We start from the raw sequence: 18,297 nt of genomic DNA on the forward strand, positions 1-18,297 counted from the left end.
TGAAGCACATCTTTATGTTGACCTATATAATATAGATGGCTACAGGGAGTCGACAACGAAGAAAAGTGAAAATTTAAGTAGAGAAACATATATCGTATAAGTAGGTGTATAAGCGGCTAATTATACTGTACGCACCGTATATATGATTATTCTGCATAGATATATAGAATGGCTATGGTAGCAAAATATTGAATTGCCGCCAGGGGAATCGAACCCCGTTTTCCTGCACAAAGTTCCAGAGTTATAACCACCAAGCTATGTCGCTATTGAAAACAGCTAACTATTCTGTTACTGGCTAATTATCAGTTCTCCTTGTTTCTAAAGAGAAGTTTTCACGAAGCGAATTGAGCGGCGAATTTGACGGCGAATTGTATCTGAGAATGCGCAGTTCGATGCAATTAAATTTGAGTTTACGTCTGTTGAATTTGTGGTGATTCTGAAGTAAGAAATGGCACATATATTTTAATAAACTTTCTACCAATATTATAAAGCAAAACCTCTCGATATGAGAGAAAATAACCACACAGAAAAATGCCTTTGTATATTTTGAAATACTTTACTCATTTATTTCGATCAAAAATATAAATATTTAACGATAAAATTAGATAACACAGACCTTGAAATCAAAATACAAAAGTATACGTCTTGTTCGCTGGCGAAAGGTTGAAAAATGAGGATATGTGTAGCCCGTAGTGCTGCGCTTTTTCTAGCGCTACAGGGTTGATGACTCAGCATTATATGGGCGGAAATTGTGTGAAATAAAATCGCTTTTGCTTACAGGATTATCATAGTTTCTGAATCATTATAATAAACATTATAACAACAATTTTTTGTATGATGTTCACTGCATTCGTTTGTCTTTTAGTAATGGTGACAGGCATTTTAATTCCATTATCACATTTTACATTCTTTTAAACATCTGATCTGTAAATGTATTCTGTGTATATAAAGGATAAGTGATCCCGTGGATTTTTCCACGGATTGAGGACTCCCTAAAAATACCCGTGCTGCGAAAAAACAAAAATACGTACTATTTTTATGCCGTACGGAGGAGATTACACTACGTAACACTTTTATTTATGGCTTAATCTGGTGTTTCGACGCCTCGTTCCCAGGCTAATTAATTAAATGAGTTTACGTCAATCAGATTTATCAACGTTGTTATGATGTCAAAAATAAGTATTTTGTCGATTAGCAATTGAGATATAGTTGATAACTAACTTTTTAAGGGAAAACTTAATGTCACCTTTGTCTCTCAATAGCACCTTGTCAGAGTGTAATATAAAAGATAGATAATTTTTTTGCTAACGTCAGCATCTTCGTGTGACTTAATACCATTGTTGCTTTTTTGTTCTCGTTTAATGTTCCGTTAGTAATATAGATTATAACATATCTTTTAATTTGTGTAAGAAATTGTGAAGATCATGAAAAACAGATGAGACAGGTGGTAAGATTAGCCAAAATGTTTGAATAAAAAAAAATATAGCATTTTTCATTTTCAAGAGTTTATTATGGTGCTTTAAAGCAATGTGTTTATTATAAATTGCTTAGTGTATTTTGTGGAAAAATAATAATAGTCACAATGTTTCATATAATTTGAGCAAGTAATATAAAAGATATGAAAATCCAAATTTACAGGAGGTACTATATGCCCTTCACCCTTTCATACCAAACAGGGGTTGACAAACAAGCTAAGAAATACATTTTAAAAGATCATGGAAAAAATTAGTAAGTTTAAAAAACGACACTTTAATAATTGAAATGCAGTACTTCTATAACAACTTGTTTTTATGTTTACACCAAGAACATCTTTTTTAGATCGGGAAGGTGATGTTTGTCTTCCCGTCCCGATATAAAAAAGACACAATAAGCGCTGCGAAGGAGGTTGTGTTTGTAAATATCTGAATAAAACTCATCTAGAATTAAAAATTAACAATTCGTTTTTTACAAAATTACATAAATTTTAAATTACATAGTGCATAGTCAAACTCAGAGTGCACAATAACTGTGGTTGTGAATGGCCAATGTTCTTTTTATCATCTTCGCTCTCTTTACATATCTTCCTTCACTCATATAAACCAGTTCTGTATAATGCCTTTGTGCATATTTAATAAAGTATATTTACATGATGCATCTAAATGACGACAAAAAGTTATCTTTAAAATACAAATATCATTTAGCCCGATGTATTTGGGAGAAACTTATTGCGTGTATGATGGAGGTGGATATGTCATCTGAGCTTTCTCTTCATAACTTGGACCGGGTTGTACCAGTTGCACTTGTGGATGTTGATCCAGTTGATGATGTTGGGGTTGTTGCATTGGTGGTGGTTGTTGATATTGCAGCTGCTGTTGGTAGTTGTAGGGAACAGGATTCATGACCCCAGCAGTTACTGGGTACGTTTGGTTTGTTTGCACAGTGTAAGTGGTGACTTGCTGTGGTTGAGTTTGGAAAACAATTCCTTAAAATAATAGTAATAAAAAAATTATTTTCAAAGACCATTTCTTGTGTTTTATGATAAACAACCAAGGTCATGAAAACACTCTCAAACATGCTTTCAGTTTCCAAACAGACAAAATAATATAAAAAAACCTCGTGATCGTGACGGTGCTCCACAACATGAGCAAGAAACCAAGCAACAAAGAATTGCAGCTGTCAATGCAACAAAGAACTCGATGATCATACATGTGAGAAGAACAGCGTAGATGGCTTTACCAGCGTTTTTATGTACATTGCAACCAAATTTGCCATAATACTTGTAATAGGTGTGATAATAATCGGTGTGGAGAGTGTAATAAGTGTAGCTGTAGTAGTAGCTGTAACTGGGTACCCTGTAGTAGTAGGTATGGTATCTGACGTAATACATCGCAGAACAATTGGAGTAGTGCCTAGAAGAAGAAAAGCATGACAAATAAAATACATTAAACAGTTTGTACAGGACCAGTGTTTTTTGTCTGGTCCAAAGGATGTGACGAAGAATTGGCAAACACTGGCGTACCTTGCTTGAGTTTAAATAAAGAGAATATTTTAAAAAATCATCTAGTGTCATAGTAACGTTATTAATCATATGCCCAACTAACTGTGCAATATGTTTGTGTTTGAAGCTCTTATCAGTATTACGTGTAATCTTATCGCCAAGTGATTGGGCTTTTGAGTTTTCTGGTCACATGAAATAATAATGGCTCAAATACAAAAGAGTGAACATTTGTTTTAAGAAAAATAAATCGTGTATTTTACAGACTTATTTATGCAAATATATAACCCAATATGTTTCTCAATAGTGCTGCGAACATTAATAAAAGTTTTGTTTTATATTTAAGCAGTTGATCTTCTTGATTTACATTCAAAATCGCTTTTATGAGAAAACAATAGTTATGTTTGTATTATTTGTTTTTAGTCCGGTAATTACTAGTCGCATTATCCGACTTTTCTTTTATTTGTAAAGTCAACCAAACCAACTTCGCTCTCAAACTTTTACCTGATTTATCAAGGGGTCTACCGAAAGGGTGGTACGCAGCACCACTTAATCCTTCTTTCTGTTTCTTTCCTTGGTTACAAACATAACATATTTTCGATTTGGCTCTCACAACACAATAGAAATCTCAAACTTTTAAGTGAAACTCAAGCCTGTGTTTTATGAAAGCAATTTATTCCAACACATTTCAAGTGTTATATAGATTTACGTGCAGTAGCCGCATCACTACATACTACGGTGAAACTTCACGCCACCAGAAGGTAAGAACAGGGAAGTACTCTCCACATACAGCAAATCTATGTTGCCTAGCAACAGTGCTGTATCTGATCACCTGATCGCATAAAAGCCGCCAATTATATGGTATGCTTTAGTAACTTAAGTATATAATCTAACGCTGTATCTTATTTATTATATTTTTAATTTAATCTTATAGGATTCTTGTGCTGTAACCATCAAGTAGTATTACTGTGTTTTATCGGTTTTTACATTTCTATGAGCGTCAACGAAATATACGTACTCAAACAAACTTTTGGAATTTCCTGATCCTTTTTAAAAAAAAGTTACAGACAACCTTCTCTTATTCTGTTTAACGGCGAATGAAAAATTTTTATTTAAAGGTTTTTTCAGGGTCAGATGGAGGTATAAGCAAGATAAGCGCGCGCTTACTTTTAAAAACGTAGAGAAAAAGCCCATGCGGGTCGCGTGTGTAGTTTTCGTTGTATTATTTAAGAAGTCTGGTAAGGAAGTTGTGTTTTTTCTTATTGCGCTTATTCAGTTTCCTAAACAAAGTAGATAAATACTTTTCTGAGCAAACGAAACGAAAAGCAACTTTGCTTTCTTGCTTATTAAAGAATAAGCAAGTAAGCGTCTCAAAGTTGATATATTTGCTTCTTTGCATGGAGAGAATGCGGAGATAAAAAACTACTTTACTATCGCGTATAAGCAAATAAGCAAAAAAAGGCAAGGTAGACAGAATTTCTCAACCTTAACAAAGTTAATGCAAACATAAGTCCACTTTGCTTGTGTTTATAAGCAATCAACAATCGATGGGTTGTTGCTAGGGAAGATTATTCTAGGGTAGCTATGCTAGGTTTCTCTCTGCAAGAATATCTTTAGTGAATGAGATACTTATTTATTATTCACTAAACCACTAGTTGAGGATGTGTGCAAGCTAAGTTTTTCCACTGGCTATGTTCTGTATGGAATTTCTGGGCTGTGCTATATTTTGTGAAAAAGTGGGTTTGTGTAGCTACTGTTTTGTCTTAACACTCAAAAATATTCTTAAGTGTTCATGTGGTGATTCATTTGTTATTTTATACATAATAGCAAGGATACACTAGTAGATGGATTTCAATAAAATATTGAGCCAGCATGATGAATGGAAAAGAAAGTTTTATGAAGTTGTATGGAAAGTCCATCAATTTCGTGGTATTCTTCGCCAAGACGACTGGGCATACGTTATACATAGCAATATGGTTAGAAAAAGTGCTGCTTCATTATCAAGATTGAGGCCAGTCAGGTATACCTATAATATACATGCTTTTTTCATAAGCCTAACATTATAGTTTTAATCTGGTAAACTTACTAATAAATTTTATTTCATAACTCCTTCCTATCAAATGTGTGTTTTTTCTTGTTATGCCCGTCAGTGTCAGTGGAGATGGTAACTGTCTTTACAGATCTAATTCTGTGTTGCTGGTTGGTGATAAAACGCCAGCTTCAATTTTGAGAATTTTGACCTCTTTGGAAATGTATCAAAATGCAACATATTACGCTGAACATCGAATGCTCCAACAATTTCCTAACAATAATTTTGTGCAATGTTTATCGGATGTTGGTTGTGACGTGTACACAAAGACGAAGTCAAGAAAACAAGCCATAATTGAGAGAGCAAAACATGTTTCAAAATCCTTCATTTGGTCATCGTTTATGTGCGTTTTATCAATTTGTAATGTTATTGAGGTATGATGAGTTTTTCATGAGTATGCACGCTTGATTTTTTTATTTATTTATTGTCTAAAATCCTGTGATTAAATGGTATGATATTTATGATACAATTTCGTAAAAGGTTCAGGTTCGATTCCTGACAGGAGTAAACTATATGTGATGCAGGCAGTACCTTTAAAATTTGTGTCACTCTATATATTTTTTTAATTTTGTAGCATCCTTTTACCACCTATCAAAGTTTATGATATAAACAAATGGGCAATTTATTCAACACATTTGTTGAGCCCAGGACAGGTGTTGCTGGTATTTCTGTGAAGGTATTTTGGTATTCCGGCCCATAGTAACATATGCCCAGTTGAATATGTGGGGGATATTTTGGAAAAGGTGCTCTACCAACAGATATCACCTCTTTACTTAAAACTACAAACATGTACACATTTCCATCAATTCGTGAAGTTTTGAGAATTTTGGCGAAAATTCCTGTAACCTCATGCACTTGTATAATTAGTGATTTTTGACAAAAAATTTGACGACAATATTTCTGTTTACATTATCAGATTTTGTTGATTCAAATAAATCTGTTAGACAAAATCTGATAGTAACCAGAATGTTTCCAGATTCTTGATTGTTCTTAATTTGTGACAAAATTCCGACTCAGGTTGTTTAGTTGTAAAAAACACAATTTGTTCTTACTTTTCGGCACAAAATAACGTCGTTTTTTTATGCTGTTGTTCTTACAAAAAAGCGGGTAGTTCTCTCATATTTCCTAGAAACGTCTGAAAAATATATCAGAACAGATGATTTAATTTGTCCAATCAGTTGTTACAAATTTGTTAGCTGAAATACTACGTTTAATTCTATTGACCATGTCTTTTGTTTTCCTGAATGTGTTACGGGTCTCGAAATGAATTTCTAGCAAATTCTTGAGAAACAGAAGACGTACCCTAAGACGATGGCATACATGACCCCAGCATAAAATGAAGCAACTGTTGACACAATGTTGAACGCCATTGAAGTACCAAGCAGACATCGATTATTTGGATGGGATGCAGACGAAGTGGCAAGTATACCAGTTATAATAATCCAAATACCGCCCCATATGGCGTACCCACCGCCGTTTGCCCAATTACTGTGCAGTCCTGCAGCTGCACCAATCCCACATCCAACAGATATTGTTCCAATAACAATTTGCGTGATACCTAAAATGTTTTTTACCGCATTACCTCGGTTACAACATTGGAAGGATGGTGTCAGAATATACAATAATATATAATTAAATGAAGCAGTAATTGTCTTAATCTTTACTATAGAAAACGATGAATAAATAATCCTTTTGATCCTATCAGCTCACTGGAAGCGTTTACACACATCTTTCGTTTAGTTTTTAAGGTAAGTGAAATACCGACTTAAAATGTTAATTGATGCGTAAGAAAAGCTAATAAAAAGTCCAATCAAAACACAACATGCCCGAAGCTATTACCGTTGGTATTAAAATTAGCGTCTGACATAGGTAAAACAAATTACAAATATCTGCATGGTTAAAAGTGAATGCTAAATATATGACTGATGTAGTACTGCTAGGTACAGTTTTATGATAAAGCTCCCTCATATAGATTAAAGTTTCCATATAGCAAAACAAACATACCTAAGCCACGGATAGCCGCCACTTTTAAAGTGCTTTGAGGCGGTGCAGTAGATACGACCGCATGCGGAGCCGGTGCAGGTGCCGCAACTGTTTGAACTGGTTGCGCCATTGGGTATGTGGTCATGATTGGTTATTGATTTCTAATACAAAAAAAAAAGAGGAAAAATAATTTCCAGGAGAATATTAGACTGTAAAGATCTTCTGAAGGCAAGCGTTTTTTCTGAATCCATAGTAAAAAAAAAAAAAAAAATTAGTGATGCATCGAACTTTTTCTAAATAGAAACAAATGTGTTATTCCATCTCGCATTCTTGATTTTATTCTCACAATGTACAACATTTACAAGAACGATCCGCTGAATTAAACAAAATAACCTACTATGGTATGTTCAGTTAACACGAAGAATTATTGATTAGTCCAAACCTAGACAGGCCCGATAGGTTAAAGACAGTAGTGACAAACTGACAATCTTGAAATTTAGTTAGCATTATTATTATACAATTCTTATTTTACCAAACATATCGAAAACTGAAAGAACTTATACACCAAATATGTGATAACCAGAGTGGCTTTTTAACCTTGGAAATACCGAACAGATGGTTCGAAGTCAAATGTTAAACATAAACAAACTGAACAGACCACCTATTAACTAATAATCTTTTCTTTAATTGAAAATGCAGAAAGAGCTAGAAATCAAAGTTACTCTAGAATTTTCGATAACTACGTCAAATTTTCAGAACAGAATCGAGAATGCGAAAAGGAATAACACATTTGTTGTTATTTATAACAACAACAACAAAAACAGCGAAAACTACAAGAGCGAAAACCTACCGCTTACGTGTTTACTTTTCAATTATTTCTCTTCAACATCGATTTTGTTTTCAAATTTAATAAAACACCTAGTTTGATAAAAATAATCAAAAAATAGAGAAAAAAAACCAATGATTTATCTATTGACTCCATATTAATGATTGAATAGTAGTAAATGAATAATCAACCATAGCAACATGTCATAATAGAAATTTTGTTTGAATTTTGCGAAACTTAATAAGATGAGAATAGAAAAACAAGCATTTTTAACTGCAGGTTATGCTTTTTCAAATTATTGGAACATTATGGTGTTAGGACCCATAAAGTATTGGTTATAAAAAATTATCAAATCCTTTCTTAGTATGAAGCGATCTAACTATAAGCATAAAAAATGTTTTCTCTTACCACAAACGTCTTTCTTTACCAGCGCAAAAACAAGATGCATGTGCTGTATAAACTATCTCGCTATTAAAAAATTCACAACTATGAAACATCGACAATGCAACCCAGTAAACCTTTCCCGAATTTCCTAATTATGCCAAACTCAATTAAATAGGTCAATACTAAAAATGATTCTGATCCCTAAGTTCCTTAGCAAAAGTTAGAACAAATTACCTAATTTTGCACATATTTCTGTTCGTTAAGTGCCTCAAATCCGAGCTGAAAGATACGGTTAAACACCTTATAGCAGACCTTTCCTAGAATAACGTCGTTTTTAAAATAATTATTTTCTTCAAATCTAAATAAAATCCAACCAGACTATTATATTGCTTTATAAATTTATTTTTGTGATGATGATTAAATATTCTGAATATCCTTTTTTAAAGAGCATAGAACCATTATAAAATTTTGGTTGACGTTATAATTATTATAATTTATGAAATTCGGGAAAGGTGTATTCTACAATTTCTGCTAACAGAAAATACAGCCTATCATTCACGGTTGAAAGTCGCACGATTAAAACGTTTATCGTCCTAAACGGCATTTAGTTGACAAAAAATTAGCATCTTGATGTCACTATCATGTTTAGCATACTTTTTTATTAACTGTGTCAAATCTTGTTCAAAATAAGGTAGTTTCGATTTTTGGACTAATTTTGTGCCAAAATGACATTTAGGTGACAAAAAACAAAATGATGATGCAACTGTTCAGCATACCTTTTTTGTTAACTGTGCTAAATTTTGTCGAAAACAAATACCAATTTTGGCATGAAACGTCATTTAGATGACTTCCAAGTACTTAGAGAGTTTAGTTGCGAAGTTTAAATCTGTGACGTTGCAATTGACCATTTGGGACATAGTTAGTCAGTTCACAGTTGGAAACCAAAACTATTCTCACAGGCGAGATAGTAAAAGGGAATATGCATGGAATGCAAAATCTAATAATGAAGGCTTTCCTGAAACGTCTTCAGGTAATCTGCAATATTACAACTTAACATTACTTTTTTGTTTTATAGATTTTAGTATCTATCCAAGCAGTGTTTAACATCGCCTGAAGTAAAAAATTTGAAACCGAAGACATAAGACTTCCCGAAAAGAATTTAAAACTTCGGGACGTAGCCTTGTTTTACGCAACCATATGAAAGCACGTGACCATTGTAGCAATACTTTCTTTAAAGCTGAATGTCGGTCTGCTTACGTTGGGTTTTTACACACCACCTGCACCAAACATTTCGTTTCTGTCAGGAAAGCCAAAAAATCATATCAAAGAGAGTTCCACTTCAGGGCATAATGTAAACAGTTCATAGCTTCTGAACAATGATGAAAGTAATTTCACTTTGCTCCGGACGAAAAAAAACTCTATTGTAAACGCCGTCATAGAAAGGTAAAAACATTGGAATAGACTATAGATTCGTCCGCTGCATGCAACTCTTTCAAGGTTTTAATAGTTACTACCCTTTTTAATAACCCCTTCAAGAAATAAAATTTTGGACATAAATATTACTTATATGATCATTGGTTGATAAATTTTAGCGAAGCAATAAAACATGGAATCCAAGCAAAAAACAACTGAATTTTGATTTTAGATTCAAAGTAAAGGGAACAAATAAGAAAAAAATAAAGTAAAAGCCTTGAATATATTTCCTATTGAAATACAGGTAACTTAGATCTCTACTAACAATCCTGTAGTTTGTAATTGAACTGAGATACTATTAAATATGAGAAAAAATTTATCCTTTTAGTTTTATATGATAATTACAGCATCAGGCACATTACAGCTTCAGACAGGGACGATCGCATCTGACACCTATATCAAGTTTTGCATGGAGAAACCAGGACAAAATAAAATAGTTGTAACCTTTTTATGTAACTTCTACACAGTTATCCATGTATAAAAGGGTGGTGTAAATATAAAAACAGTTTAGTATTCACTTTTCACAACGGTCCCATACAACTATCCTTAATTAGTTTTCGTGTCGCAGCTTTTTGTCAACCGTTTAAAGAAAATGAATGTGGTTTTTGAAATCTTCACCCAAAACCTTTATTTATACATTAAAATAACAACTTGTTGTAACAGATGCTTTTTATTAATGGACCTCTGCTGGAAAACAAAGCTTATTAGCTGTAACAACAATGCCACAAACAGAGAAAATGTTGGATTAAAAATTATATACAAGTCAATTAAATGATGCCGCATATGATTCCAAAAGCAAAATAACAATATTAATAAAGCTGTAATTTAGGAACCGCAAATTTAGATTCTGCTGTCTTTCTACTAGAAAACACTTTCTTCCTTTATATTAACTTCTATTATCTTGTCGTTTTATTGACGCCGTACACAGTTCACGACACATTTACTAGTTTTTTCTTTGCACCATGCGTCAAAAATCTTGATTCCTCAAATGAAGTTCTTTTAATAAAATAACTGCATAAAATTATATTGCGTGCAAAGTATGTGTAAAATGACTCAACCCAACTTATTGGGGAGGTACTTCCTTGGTGTGTGATGGGGGGGCATACGCCGATTGGGCGCTTCCCTGAGAATTTGGAGGAATTTGCACCAGCTGTGGTTGTTCCTGTTGATATTGCGGCTGTTGTTGGTAGTTGTAGGAAACAGGATTCATAACACCAGCAGTTACTGGGTACCCCTGGTTTGTTTGTCCGGTGTGGGTTGTCACATACTGTGGTTGAGTTTGGAAAACAACTCCTTGAAATAAAATTAAATTAAAATCATTAACAAAATCATTTGCATGTGTTTTAAAAGACCATAACGGATAATCGACACAAAGTTTTCGCAAAATGATTTCCTTTTTCCAATTGATTAAAAGAAGGACAAATGAAAAAAATAATGTCACAACATGAATCAAAAACACATGAAGGACGAACCTCTTGATTGTGACGAGCCTCTACAACATGAGCAGCAAGCTCTGCGACAAAGAATTGCAGCTACCAATGCAACAAAGAACTCAACAATCATGCATACCAAAAGGACTCCATAGATAGCCATACCAACTTTTTTATGTTTATTGCAACCAAATGAATCCTTGAAATAGTAGCGATTGTAGTTGTAGTAGTTGTAATAATAATACGCATACGAAGAGCAGCTAGAGTAGAGCCTAAGAAAAAGCAAAGGCTTGGATTTTTATTTTCCGGAAACTATATGTGTGGAGGTGAGAGACTAACTTTAGGTGTGCTAAATTTAGAGATTGGTAAATTCGCCTGAAGTGTAAGTACCTATGTGAAAAAATAACAAAATCGCAGATCTATAAATCACGTATAAATTAAAGTACAGTGTTTATGACAGCAAAGATGAAACAGACAGCCAGGTAGATGCTTAGTTAAGTGGGTAGGTAGGTTTAAACATAGCAATTAAAAGGACACTGTTACAACAAGCTCTATGCTAATTTTAAGGACATACCATAAAGCAATTGCGTATGTTATGCCATGAGAAAATGATATCAACGTTGACACAAAGTTGAACGCCATTGACGTGCCCACCAAACAACGATTGTTTGGATTAGATGCTGACGAAACACCGAGTATTCCGGTAATAATAATCCAAATGCCGGCCCATATGGCGTATCCAACACTGTTGACCCAATTGCTGTGCAATCCAACAGCTGCCACAATTCCACACCCAACCGAAACTATTCCAATTATAATTTGCGTGATACCTAGCATGTGGTATAGAAAAATACATCAATTAGTGATCGGCTACAAACTACGTCATGCAGACGTTTGTGAAAGCGCTATTTAATATTTCGTGTTTCACAAGCGTGACATCATAACGATTGCTTCAAATATACACACAGGAAAAAAAAAACAATTAATAATCGTGTTTAATTTCGTAAACTTTCGAAGTATCGGAAAGTCAGTGTCTATGGATGGTGGGTAATACCCTATTACCATAACTTCTCTTGTGATGGGTTATAAATTATTTTATAACCCATTAGTTATTTTGGTTCAAATGATGTCTGTCATATGTTAACTTAAAATCATACCTTAAGGGAAAACTTACGACAATAATTATTTTCTGATGTCGGCATTTTTTTATTCCATCATCAATTATTTGAGACACTTCTTCGACGACATTTGTTGGAGAGATGAAAATAATTACTATTTAGACTTAATTTAGTTCAATCTGTTATTCGCACCTTAGACCGTTACAAACACGAAAATGGTTATTAATTTAAATAATGCAAGCATTTCACCTCATAATATAACGACGCGCTTTCTGTACTCACCCGTTCCCACAAAAAAAAAAAATAATGAAACATAATAATGAAAAAAATAATCTGGAGAGGATTTAAATAATAGTAATCCTCGTACACTTTAAATAACAATAAAATACAAGAGATCTTGAAAGAGATCTTATCAGAAACCACCTGTTTGGTCAGGTGAGAATAAAACATACCTAATCCACGAACAGCAGCCACATTTAAAGTACTTTGAGTGGTGGGCACAACTACATGTGGAGCAGGTGCTGGTCCAATAACTGTTTGAACTGGTTGTGCTCCTTGGTACATCATGATTAGTATTAAACTGCCCTACGAAAAAAGAACAAGCAAAAAGTCTTGATAAGATATGCATTAAACTGTATTAATTACTTTCACATACCAACTAAATGTAATCACATAATCCTAGCCGCAGCTTAGTAAAATTTAGATTGTCAAATATACCAAACGAGAAACAATAACAATAGCTATGATAAAACATTTTACCAAAATGTATAAGACTTTAACAGAAGAGCATGAGCTCAACTAGCGAACTAGGTACATAGATAGTCTACTCTCTGTTTCTTACGATATGTTGTAGACAAAATGTTAATTTGGTGCGTTTAAAGTGGCTAAAGATGAGTTAAGTAAAATCGTCGTCATTGATGTTAATCTCCATCCTTGCACATAAATAAAATTTTATTTTTTTTCTAAATATGCAACTTTGTACATGTTAAAATGAATATTTCAATAACGTTTTTTAACCATGTATTTACACATTGAATCTAAATTTTCAGGTTTTGGCTATCTAAGATTTATGCAGCACGATACATCTGGCTAAAAAGTAAAAGTAGGCTGGCTTTGTTTAGCTCTACTCAGCGCTCAATCAAGTTTTAGAAAGAGTTAAACACAGGTCGGAAGTAATTAATTTTAAATGGAATACACGAGTTCACAGTTTCATTTAACCATTGTTTATATAAATCTTTCTTTTGTTACAACGCTCTACTTGAGAATTAAAAAAAAGAAGTAAGCTGTTATTAAAGTGAAATATTTTTGGGGGAAATATTTCGAAAAGAAAAGTTACAATTTCTTCACATGTGCTTTAAGTAGGGTTACTGGCAATAACATACTAAATTTTCATGCCATGTGACTAACTATTTCTTCAAAAAATGGGAAATAATAACTATGCCCATGGTCAAAGCCTTTTATCAAATTAACTGTACTTACTTCCTTTTTTAATATAACACGAGCGAACAACTTAAACTGTAAAAAGGTGTATTACATTAAACATTTTCAAAAGGGATTTTACATCTAAAATGCCACTGCTGTAAGCATTCCATTAGAATTTCATCACCTAGTGCCAATGCGCTACTCCAGGATGTGTCAATGGCTTAATTTGTCTGGGTTTGAGCTCTGTTAGTAATACCCGTTGTCAGTTTCTGCGTGATTTTCTAATTGTGCTACTGTGGCGAGTTATTTCGTTGATCACGTGATCTTCCGTGTGAGCATGACTGCTGTGCAGTTGTTACGTGAGCGAATGGTGACGTATGGAGATCGATGCCGCCTTCTAACAAGCAGAAGTAATTCTACGTATGCGATGTAATTAGTGAGCCATATGAAGTTGTTTATATACGAGAAAAAGAGTATATAAAACTATATGTGATTAATCATTGTCGTGCCTCGACGCAAGATCCCAACAAAGAGGCACCGCTGATGGGAGAGGTTGTTTATGAACTGTGTGGTGTATGGTAGTGTAAAATTATCTATTTTCAGAAGTAAAAGTTATTACTGATATCAATCGAGAAGAACTCAGTGTCATAAAGTTGCTGTAAGAAACTGTAAACTATTTTAATTGTTGTTAATTCCGTAAAGAAGAACTTCCTTATATTCGCTTGTTTACGAAAACTTATGATTACCGGGGAACATTAATTGCTAACATTTTTAAATTAAAGTGCGAACACGTTCTTCATAGACGTGCGTCATACATTTGAACTGTGATTTCATGCAAAAGTGAAAGATCAAATGATGTGAGAACGAGTTAACAACACACATTAAATTAATTAGAAGTCACATTCTGTTAACGTGAGACTAAAGTGCACCGGTGGCAATCTGCATCACTGGGCAACAAGTGAGCAACAAGGATCTACAACAGAAACAAGTTAGTAGTGAGGATTCAACGACAGAAACAAGTGAGCAGTGAGGATTCAACGAAAGAAACAAGTTAGTAGTGAGGATTCAACGACAGAAATAAGTGAACATTGAGGATTCAACGACAGAAACAAGTAAGCATTGAGGATTCAACGACAGAAATAAGTGAGTAGTGAGGATTCAAAGACAGAAACAAGTGAACATTGAGGATTCAACGACAGAAATAAGTGAGCAGTGAGGATTCAAAGACAGAAACAAGTGAACATTAAGGATTCAACGACAGAAATAAGTGAGTAGTGAGGATTCAAAGACAGAAACAAGTGAACAAGTGAGCAACAAGGATCTACAACAGAAACAAGTTAGTAGTGAGGATTCAACGACAGAAACAAGTGAACATTGAGGATTCAACGACAGAAACAAGTGAACAAGTGAGCAACGGGGATCTCCAACAGAAACAAGTTAGTAGTGAGGATTCAACGACAGAAACAAGTGAACATTGAGGATTCAAAGACAGAAACAAGTGAACAAGTGAGCAACGGGGATCTACAACAGAAACAAGTTAGTAGTGAGGATTCAACGACAGAAACAAGTAAGAAGTGAGGATTCAAAGACAGAAACAAGTGAACAAGTGAGCAACGGGGATCTACAACAGAAACAAGTTAGTAGTGAGGATTCAACGACAGAAACAAGTGAACATTGAGGATTCAAAGACAGAAACAAATGAACAAGTGAACAACGGGGATCTACAACAGAAACAAGTGAGTAGTGAAGATCAACAACATAAGCTAGTGAACATTGAGGATTCAACGACAGAAACAAGTAAGCATTGAGGATTCAACGACAGAAATAAGTGAGTAGTGAGGATTCAAAGACAGAAACAAGTGAACATTGAGGATTCAACGACAGAAATAAGTGAGTAGTGAGGATTCAACGACAGAAACAAGTAAGAAGTGAGGATTCAAAGACAGAAACAAGTGAACAAGTGAGCAACGGGGATCTACAACAGAAACAAGTTAGTAGTGAGGATTCAACGACAGAAACAAGTGAACATTGAGGATTCTAAGACAGAAACAAGTAAACATTGAGGATTCAAAGACAGAAACAAGTGAACAAGGGAACAACGGGGATCTACAACAGAAACAAGTGAGTAGTGAAGATCAACAACATAAGCTAGTGAACATTGAGGATTCAACGAAAGAAACAAGTAAGCATTGAGGATTCAACGACAGAAACAAGTGAGCAGTGAGGATTCAAAGACAGAAACAAGTGAATAAGTGAGCAACGGGGATCTACAACAAAAACAAGTGAGTAGTGAAGATCAACAACATAAGCTAGTGAGCAATGACGATCAGCAACAAAAGCAAGTGAGCAGCAAGAAGCAAGAAAGTAAAGACAAGCATCAAATTGAAGGGAGAGGATAAGAAGAAAGGACATAACCAGTTCAAAATCAGAAAGAATTAACAAGGATATCGATGCCATTATTAAGTATCTAAAATTATCGGAAAAGGCTGTGCCAAAAATACTTGCCAGGAGAAAAATAAGGAACTGGAAAGAACTCTCAAAAAAATCGAAGAACAACAAGACGAAGCGCTTCGGCATAAAACGAATGCGCAGATGCTGATTTTCAAGGAAGAGATGAGCGAAGAGGAAGTAAATGAGTTTGGAGAGCAGATTGATGAAAGACTGTTGAAATTGGAAGAACAATACGACCACTTACAGATAACCATTGCAGCAATTAAGCAAGACGAGGAAAAACAAGCAGCTGCTGAACGAGAGAAAGAAGAACAAGAAAAAAGAAACGCTAAGTATGAAAAAGAATTGAAGTTAGAACGGATGAAATTAGAGATGAGAATGAAATTTGACGGAAAAACAATTAAAGCGACCAAAGGTCAAGAAGTGAAGGTGAAACTGCCAAATTTGGTGATTTCCAAATTTGAAGCAACCCATCTTGACTGGCAAAGTTTTTGGGGGCAATTCGAGTCCGAGATCGGTAAATCTACATTATCTGCGGTTGAAAAATTTTCGCACCTAAAAGAGCTTGTTGGATCTAAGGCGAAGGTATGTATCGAAGGACTACGTTTTACTAGCGAAGGATATGAGAGAGAAAAATCAATCCTTAAAACGAAATATGGGAAACCAAGTGAAGTGGCAAACGCTCATATTCAAGCGATTATGAGTCTCCCGATAATCCATCAATGTAATGTGAAGTAATGAATTTTATGAAAAACTGACAACGAATGTACAGTCGTTAGAAACTATGGGTAAATCAAAGGAAATCAATGGATACGTTAGAATCACGCTGGACAAGTTGCTGTCAATATGTGCCGATCTAGTGAGGCTGGATGATGACTGGCAAGAGTGGAACTTTGGTCAAATTCTTAGAATCGCTGAGAAAATGGAAAGAGAGAAAACCTATTGCTGTTCATAAACAAAAGCAAGAACCAAAAAGAGAAAGTTTATTGCACACCAAGCAAGGAGAGTATGAGCAAAGAAAACGCATCTATTGTGACAAAGAGTATCACAAGGCAGCCGGCTGTAAAAAGATTAACAAGCTCGAGGAAAGAAGAAAGATTGTTATCGCCAAAAAACTCTGCTTCACTTGCACAAGAAGTGGTCATAGAACAGTAAATTGTCCTAGCAGAATTATATGCATTGTAAGAATAAGCACCACACTTCTCTTTGCGACAAGGTTACTCGGACACCATCGTTAGCTACTACAGAAGATCCTGCCATCTATCCGACTGTTATGGTTCAAGTAAATGGTGTGAAGTGTCTTGCACTTTTAGATACTGGAGCAGGGAGTTCGTACGTGTCTAATACCCTAATATTCTTTATTAACTGATATAAACATGTATCCTCTTATTATTGTAGAACGACTTTCTACACGACAGAATATAGCTGTCTGCCAAAATTAGAATGCCGAAAGCATCTTAGGGGCGGTTTTTACCTGATTTTGCACTCTTAGATCTTAACTGTGCTAAAAATATGTTAATATCAGGATGAATTTTGCCCAAAAGTTAAGAATATTTATATTGAAACGAAAAAAACACTATTCTTATCAAAGAACAACAACAACATAAAAGCAACAAAAACATACCAATCTCTCTCAGCAAGTTAACTTTGTTACTAAAGTTATTTATAAAGTCATTTATGAATCACTGTCTTTTTTGAAAATGTGAAAACAGATAAAGTAGCTATTTAAACATTTATCTATCGATTCAATTTTTCGAATGAAGAATTTATCAAGTAAATTTGAATTAAATAATTCACTTGATAAATTCTTTATTTAACCATGGCAACGCGTCAAAGATATAACATAGTCATAAGAAAAAGAGATAGTCTGGTGAATCGCGCGGCTCTATTGTTTATGTTTTTGTTAGCAGAATATACCTCGTACCCAGTGCTTTGACTGCACGCTCGTGTTGAAAAATGGCGCATTTAAGTGGTTAGTTACTGTAAACAACATAGGATTAACAAACATTTAAACAGAATTATTTTCAACATGCCTGGCGAAAATTGCTCTATATACGGTTGCACAGTTTCACGAAGGGCTAAATATAAAGGTCTATCTATTTTTAAAGTTCCTGCTGGTGAGAATCAATTTGACAAGTCGTGGAGAG

General features: G+C 34.3%; 2 protein-coding genes across 2 annotated transcripts; both read right to left on the bottom strand.

The window, feature by feature from the left end:
- Positions 1-1,917: 1,917 nt before the first annotated feature.
- Positions 1,918-8,025, bottom strand: LOC130630312 (membrane-spanning 4-domains subfamily A member 8-like). Its single transcript, XM_057443769.1, has 5 exons — positions 7,897-8,025; positions 7,068-7,207; positions 6,366-6,621; positions 2,593-2,888; positions 1,918-2,461 (listed from the first exon to the last, which is right to left on the bottom strand). The coding sequence occupies exons 2-5, from the start codon at positions 7,189-7,191 to the stop codon at positions 2,202-2,204; spliced, it is 936 nt and encodes a 311-aa protein (XP_057299752.1). The 5' UTR covers positions 7,192-7,207; positions 7,897-8,025; the 3' UTR covers positions 1,918-2,201.
- Positions 8,026-9,938: 1,913 nt separating this feature from the next.
- LOC130630313 (membrane-spanning 4-domains subfamily A member 8-like) lies at positions 9,939-17,892 on the bottom strand. The gene is made up of 5 exons (XM_057443770.1): positions 17,775-17,892; positions 12,730-12,862; positions 11,734-11,989; positions 11,202-11,431; positions 9,939-11,022 (listed from the first exon to the last, which is right to left on the bottom strand). Exons 2-5 carry the CDS (start codon positions 12,842-12,844, stop codon positions 10,793-10,795), a joined length of 831 nt encoding a protein of 276 aa, XP_057299753.1. The 5' UTR covers positions 12,845-12,862; positions 17,775-17,892; the 3' UTR covers positions 9,939-10,792.
- Between the last annotated feature and the right edge of the window lie 405 nt (positions 17,893-18,297).

Source organism: Hydractinia symbiolongicarpus, chromosome 2 (assembly GCF_029227915.1).
Source record: "Hydractinia symbiolongicarpus strain clone_291-10 chromosome 2, HSymV2.1, whole genome shotgun sequence".
Lineage (NCBI taxonomy): Eukaryota > Metazoa > Cnidaria > Hydrozoa > Anthoathecata > Hydractiniidae > Hydractinia > Hydractinia symbiolongicarpus.

Excerpts from the sequence above, each read along its gene's own strand:
- LOC130630312 (XM_057443769.1), bottom strand. The coding sequence starts at position 7,191 with ATGACCACATACCCAATGGCGCAACCAGTTCAAACAGTTGCGGCACCT. Across the intron at positions 2,889-6,365 it reads ATGTATGCCATCGTCTTAGG|GCACTACTCCAATTGTTCTG; the intron begins GTACGTCTTCTG and ends TTCTTCTTCTAG. Across the intron at positions 2,462-2,592 it reads AGCACCGTCACGATCACGAG|GAATTGTTTTCCAAACTCAA; the intron begins GTTTTTTTATAT and ends TATTATTTTAAG.
- LOC130630313 (XM_057443770.1), bottom strand. The coding sequence starts at position 12,844 with ATGATGTACCAAGGAGCACAACCAGTTCAAACAGTTATTGGACCAGCA. Across the intron at positions 11,990-12,729 it reads GGCTGCTGTTCGTGGATTAG|GTATCACGCAAATTATAATT; the intron begins GTATGTTTTATT and ends ACCACATGCTAG. Across the intron at positions 11,023-11,201 it reads AGGCTCGTCACAATCAAGAG|GAGTTGTTTTCCAAACTCAA; the intron begins GTTCGTCCTTCA and ends TTTTATTTCAAG.